The 6,547-nt window shown below is 32.2% G+C and overlaps 1 protein-coding gene across 6 annotated transcripts; it reads right to left on the bottom strand.

The window, feature by feature from the left end:
* Positions 1-794: 794 nt before the first annotated feature.
* LOC101489879 (pentatricopeptide repeat-containing protein At3g13880) lies at positions 795-5,363 on the bottom strand. Of its 6 annotated transcripts, none has more exons than XM_004489502.4 (3): positions 2,132-5,363; positions 1,496-1,546; positions 795-1,100 (listed from the first exon to the last, which is right to left on the bottom strand). In XM_004489502.4, the coding sequence occupies exon 1, from the start codon at positions 4,786-4,788 to the stop codon at positions 2,560-2,562; it is 2,229 nt and encodes a 742-aa protein (XP_004489559.1). In that variant the 5' UTR covers positions 4,789-5,363; the 3' UTR covers positions 795-1,100; positions 1,496-1,546; positions 2,132-2,559. The 6 variants fall into 6 exon arrangements, with proteins under 6 accessions (XP_004489559.1, XP_027187719.1, XP_012568153.1 ...); XM_027331918.2 differs by having other exon boundaries at positions 795-1,254; XM_012712699.3 differs by having other exon boundaries at positions 795-1,407.
* Positions 5,364-6,547: the final 1,184 nt, after the last annotated feature.

Below are 6,547 nucleotides of genomic sequence, written 5' to 3' on the forward strand. Positions count from 1 at the left end.
TGATCGACTGAAATTGTTTTTAAATCTTAACTCAATTAATATATATATGTTAAAATTATTTAGATTCCAATTTAAAACATCACAATTGTATGTATGAGTTTTTTGTGGTATTTATCACATCGTCTCCATACAAAAGTTAACTGAATGAAACCAAAAATAAAACGATATAAAAAAAAAACTATTTTATAATTTTCATTATTTTTTGAAAAAAATTATTTTGAAAAAGGAAAGTAGGACCTCATCTTGAACTTTCAATTTAAATAATTATGTTATAGATTAGCATTTATCAATAATTAAAAACCTTAAACACTACATAATAATTAATCAATTAGTTAGTATGTATTATATATTATAATAATTTTTGGACAATCATGTTATTGATGCGAAATATGACTAATTAATAATCGCATTGAAGAACTTAGTTGATCCATTTTAGTGGAATCTTCTCTTTCAATCATATTTTTTCTATCCACGAGACTTGAATTCGAGGAACTTAGTTGATCCATTTTAGTTGGATCTTCTCTCTCAATCATATTTTTTCTATCCACGAGACTGAAATTTGGAGTCTTACTTAAAAAATATAACATGAATTTATATTTTGTTTTTGTCCTATAGAGTCTAAAATTATTTATTTTTCTATTTTGATCATGTTTTTTGTTTTAGACTGTAACATACTAGTTTATTTTTTAAAATTCATGTATTATTTGGTTCAATCTCAATAAATTCATGCATGATAGGGAACCAAAAAAATGTACATTATAGTAACTAAATGAAAAAAAAAAGTATAATATAAAGGCTAATATAAAAATTATATTTCACTACTTAAATAAAATAGTAAGAGCTAAAATGAATATATTATATGAGTAGAAATCGAGTTACTCTATCTAAGAGTACCTTTGAGAGACTTTATGACACAATTTTGGCTAATTGCGATGATTCATAAAAAGGTTGAAAGAATTTTTGGATTGAAAAAATATCCTCAAATTGTTGTTTTTGCCTTCACCTCCAAATTTAGCCACTGGTAAGCTCAAAATAAGACGGAAAAAGTTGACTTTCTTGCTCACCATTTCTCCAGTTTTGATGATACGATAAGCACATCACTGTTGCATCAAGACCATTACTCAATTATTTAATGACTTCAAAGAAACTGTTGCAGCCTTACATATCTGAATCCTAAGCTCTTGCAACGATGGTGAATAGTGATACTACCATTACATAAATTATGATGTTCAACCACATGTTGCTTCTTCTAACCTAGAGTTAGAGTAGGAGTTTAACATTCAGCTCCATGGTCAAACCTCTCCAATCTTCAAGTTTTCATATTCATTTCATATTTATGAATAAGATTCACGTGTGCAAATATTTTCACATTATATTAATTAGTAGCTTAGACATATCTGTCAGCCACTAGATAGGTCATAACATAAGAAGCACAGTTAGAGAAACAAAAAGCAAGCGAAGCACAACTTACATTAGTAATGAGGATATTCAGTACCTTGGTTCTGTTCTTAATATCAGTGTGTTGAGCTCAAAAAGTCCAAACTTTCTGCACAATCAGCCAAGTAATTTAGAAATATGTTGGTAGAATTATGGCAGCAAGTAGGTGAAAAACCACATTAACTATTGAAAACAGGCTAAGCAATAGAAGGTTGAATGGTCCCAGAATTGCATATGGTTGAAACAATTGCTAAGTCTCCCAAAAAGACCTTGAGACAGAGAAAGAGACAATGAAGGAAAGTTCAAATTTACATGGAATGTAAAGCTTAGAATAGAAACCAGAACTGCCACTCCACATAGCTCTCAAACTTATGGTCAGTAAATATAAAAACATAATAAAAGAAAAAGCTCATTATCATTAATGTCACGGAAAAAAGGCAAATTGGTGATACAAAGCTCCTATCATGATAGGGTTCTGGAAAGGGTTGGAACCATTGTGGGTCTATTGTAGCCAACCTTATTTTACACTTTGGAAAGCATTAGCAAGAAGATTACTCAATTTGAACCCATGACATTCTAATCACATGGCAATGGTTGTGCCAAGGTACTCATTATCAATACTTAATATAAATACAAAATACTATTAAGTGAATAACTGAACATAATTAAACAATGATAATGAAATCCTCATTACCTTATTTTGCTAGAAAACGATCTTGTCTTTCTCCCTCCTCTGAAGTATATATACTTAATCCACCAATTCTAAAATGTTTTAGCAGAAAGTATTTGATTTCACGTACTTGCCAGAGTTATTGATGGCAGATGGCAGACCATGGTGCCACCATCCTTCACAAACTATCCATGACAGTTTTCGAAAATTCTGCCACCGCAATCCCCATGGTCGATATTTGACAATACTGGTACTTGCAATTAGGGCAATTGTCATTAATTTTAGTCACCACACATTCTGTTAAAACAGAGGAGATTTAAGACTGTTGGCCTAGGAGCTTGGCAATGCCTTTCCTTCATTTAATACATCTAAGTACCATTTTTCCTATATGATGCCACGGGGGATTGATTGATTTTGTCAAAACGATGCTATGAAAGGAACTGGTCTTTTTGTTACCAGTAATCTTTACAAGAACATAAACCATCTTTGAAATGATGGAAACGAATAGCATCTCGAAGAATTATTTCTCTTTTCTCGACCTTGGAGATGAGTTTCATTGTTGTATGGCAATCAGAGCAAACCCTCAAGTTCTTCATCACCCTCACTGGTGCTGATTCTGGTAAAGATATAATTCCAAAAGTTACAGCTAACTTTTCACTATGGTGGTTCATACCAGTAGTACTGCTATGTTCGGTTTCAGAGATGCCCAAAGGAAGCTTCTCATTGTCAATGCTACTTTTTTTTATCTTCACCAACATTTCTCCCAACTTTGAATAAATCAACTGACTCATTGGATGAGAACGATCATCCGCCAAAAATGTATGAACCGTATTTCCTACCTCGATCCAACTTATACCAGGTTCCTTTTTAACTCCTCGATCTTGCATGAGCTTCCGAACCTCTAAAGCGTGTTTCTTTTTCCCCACATCATTGTAAATGTTGTAAAGAAGCACATAAGATGCAGCTTCACGAGGTTCAAGCTCTATTACTCTTTCAGCAATACGTTTTCCCATGTCAGTGTCCTTATGGACCTTGCAAGCAGCTAACAAGGCACGCCACATTACCGGGTCATCCTCAAAACCAGAATCCAAAATAAATCTCCGAGCTTCCTCTAGTCTTCCTGCACGCCCTAAGAGGTCAACAATGCAAGCACTATGCTTTACATTAGCTTCTATTCCATAATCTTTCTTCATGGTTTCATAGTATCTTAATCCTTCGTCAACAAGACCTCCATGGCTACAAGCAGTTAGGACCCCAAGCAATGTGACCTGGTTAGGCTTAACTCCAGAGATAGTCATCAACTCAAAAAGTCGAAGCGCTTCCTTAGCAAAACCATGCTGTGCATAGCTACCAATCATTACAGACCAGGATACAACATCAGGATTCTCCGTTTCTTGAAAGGTCGTCCAAGCAGAATCTATGTCTCCGGACTTCGCATACATGCAAATCTGCGAGTTTTTAACAATGGTAAAATTTGCAACACCAAATTTCAATGCATAACCCTGAATCAGCTCTCCAGTCCTTTTTGCAGCCATATCTGCACAAGCACCCATCACACTTGATACAATAAACTCATCCAATTTTCTCCCGTTAGCCAAAAATTGATCAAACAAAGACAAAGCATTTTCAAACTGTCCATTTCGAACACAACCTGCAATCGCTGAAGTCCACGAGACAACATCCAATTTAGGCGTCATCTCAAAACACCTCAACCCATCTTCAATCGAACCAAAAAATGAATACAAGTCCACCAACGAACTTCCAACAAACTCATCACCCTCAAGACCACTCTTAAAAATTTGAGCATGAATTTGCCTTCCAACTTCAAAATCTCCAACACCAACACAAGCCTTAACAATACTCGAAAATGTAAACTTTGAACACTTCAATCCCTCCCTCTGCATCTCAGCAAAAACACCAAGAGCATCTCGTGAATTCCCACAGCACAATCCACTCTTCCCTATTAACAATCCAGCTATCATAGCATTATACATAAAATCATTCCGCCGATTAAAACTCTCGAAAACCCTAATCGCATCCGATAAACATCCGTTTTTCGCATACATATCAAGTAATGCAGTTCCAACGACAACATTCAAATCCAAACCAAGCCTAATTGCAAATCCATGAACAATTCTCCCAAAACAATTATTATTCTTATTATTATTAGTATTATTATTATCAAAGCAACAAGCATTAAGCACACTAGTTAAACTATAATCACTAAAAACAAATCCATATCGATGCATTCTAACTAGAAGGCGAAAAGCCTCTTGATTACTACTCTTACAACCTAGCCTAACATAACCAGCAATAATTGAATTCCAAGAAACATCATCCAATTCATTTTCATTAGAATCAAATAAAAACCTCGCAGTTTCGATTCGATTACATTTGGAGTACATGTTGATGAGGGAATTGATAACGAATGGGGTTTTGTTGAATCCAGTGATGAGAATTGAGGCGTGAATCGATTTTCCTAAACGGATGTTTTTAGTGCGAGCGGAAAAGGATAGAAGATTGGCGAAATTAGGGTTTGGAAACGCGGGGAGGGTTTTGTTGGGAAGGGAGGAAACGACGGTGCGTGTGGGTGGTGAGGAGAATGGGTGGAGTGAACCGGGTTTGATGGAAGAGTGAACCGGGTTCAATTTGAAAGGGTTTAGGGAGTGGAGGTGGGACATGGGGGAAGGTGTGAGTTTGAGTGTGTTTGTGTTTGTGTTGGAGGGACATAGCAGGTGGTTTTTTGTTACAGTAACAGGTGGCTTTTTGAACTAAGGATGGAGATGCAGCAGCAGTGTCACTTACTTGAGCATCACTTTCAGTTCTCTTAATCAAATTAATTTAATTCTTCAAATACAATTACACCATTAAGATAAGAAAATAAGAATTATCATTTTTTTGGCAAGTTTTAAGATGTCTAAAACAAAATATTGATAAAAACTTAAAAATATGTTGATAGATTTCTCATAAGAGCTAATCTTATTTGAGGCATACATTTTTTTATTCTGACCATCTAACTGGTCTTAAGATATTTATATGTAAACTTTCAATCTAAACTGAAAATAAAATTTGAAAAATAAAATAAAATAATTAAGAGAAATTTGAACTGAGATGATTTAAATTCGAGTGAATATAGTGTTGTGATTTGTTTCAAGTTAACCTTCAGTTGTTTGCTATCATGGAGTAGTTGAAGTTGTGTTATGTTGGTGACCATGATTGCTAGAATCATTAGCTTGTTGACTAGGATTTAGGGTTGTGGTTTTTGGATTAGTTGCTTTGATCGGTTAACTTATTTGTTCATCTAGCAATAATTGATTGTCGCATTGGTTTAAGTTAATGCGTACGTGCGTGCTTTTGGTTTGCTGTGGGAGGAATATGTTTGAGGTGTGTCATTCACTATTATCATTTGCTTTAAATACAAATATTTCATTTGCTTTTTTTATGTATTCTTTGTAGAATGAATGTAGTTTTGGATTATCACAAGTACTTTTAGGTTCATTTGAGATTGTTAGAATTTATGAAACAATACATGGTATGTTTATGAGTTATGTTTATCTTACTTTTATAAATTATTAATTTATAAAATTATATAAAAATGTTCAAGGTCAATCTTTTTTAACATTATCTAACAAATCAAAAGAAAATATTTACTTAACAAAGAAACAAAGATCACCAAATTAAATTAAATAGTGTGTGATATTATTAATTATGTTATAAACTTATTTATAGTTACATGTTAACTCACTTGATTAAATATAATGCTTTTAGTCTTTTGTATATAGTTCAAATCTACACTATATTATTTTACAATTTGGAGCACATTTTCAACAATTGTTTTAGGACTCCGAATTTGTTGAATCAATCCTAAAAATAATTTGATTTTATTTTATTTTATATTGTAGAAATAACTTATCCATAAAAATATATATGCTATGAATTGTTACATAAATTATTTATCCAAATAGAATTGTATATCTTTTGATTGTTGTTAGATTATTATTTTGACATTAGTTGTGCTTTCAAGAATCACATTATATTAATAAAATTCTTTTAGAGAAAAAAAATGTATAGAATTGCAGAGACCAATTGTGTCTTAAGGTGTTTTGACAATAGTTTACACTTGATTTTAAAATAAATTTAAATTTTTAATATTTAATATACTAAAAAAATAAATGATGTGATAAAGAGAAAGAAGACGAACAAATTTATATTATAGATTGTGCATTCGGTATGTTTTTTTGTTTTTTTAAATATATTAGGTGTAATTATAATAGTGTTTAATTATATTAAAATTATAAAAACAAATCAAAATAAAATGTGTCTTATATTAATTTTTTTTCTTTAATTTGTTAATTTAATTTCCAAATCTATATTTATCTAATCAATTTGATTTATAAAATTATTATGAAAGAAGACATCGAAGAATATATCAAATGTTTA

Source organism: Cicer arietinum, chromosome 2 (assembly GCF_000331145.2).
Source record: "Cicer arietinum cultivar CDC Frontier isolate Library 1 chromosome 2, Cicar.CDCFrontier_v2.0, whole genome shotgun sequence".
NCBI classification, from domain to species: domain Eukaryota; kingdom Viridiplantae; phylum Streptophyta; class Magnoliopsida; order Fabales; family Fabaceae; genus Cicer; species Cicer arietinum.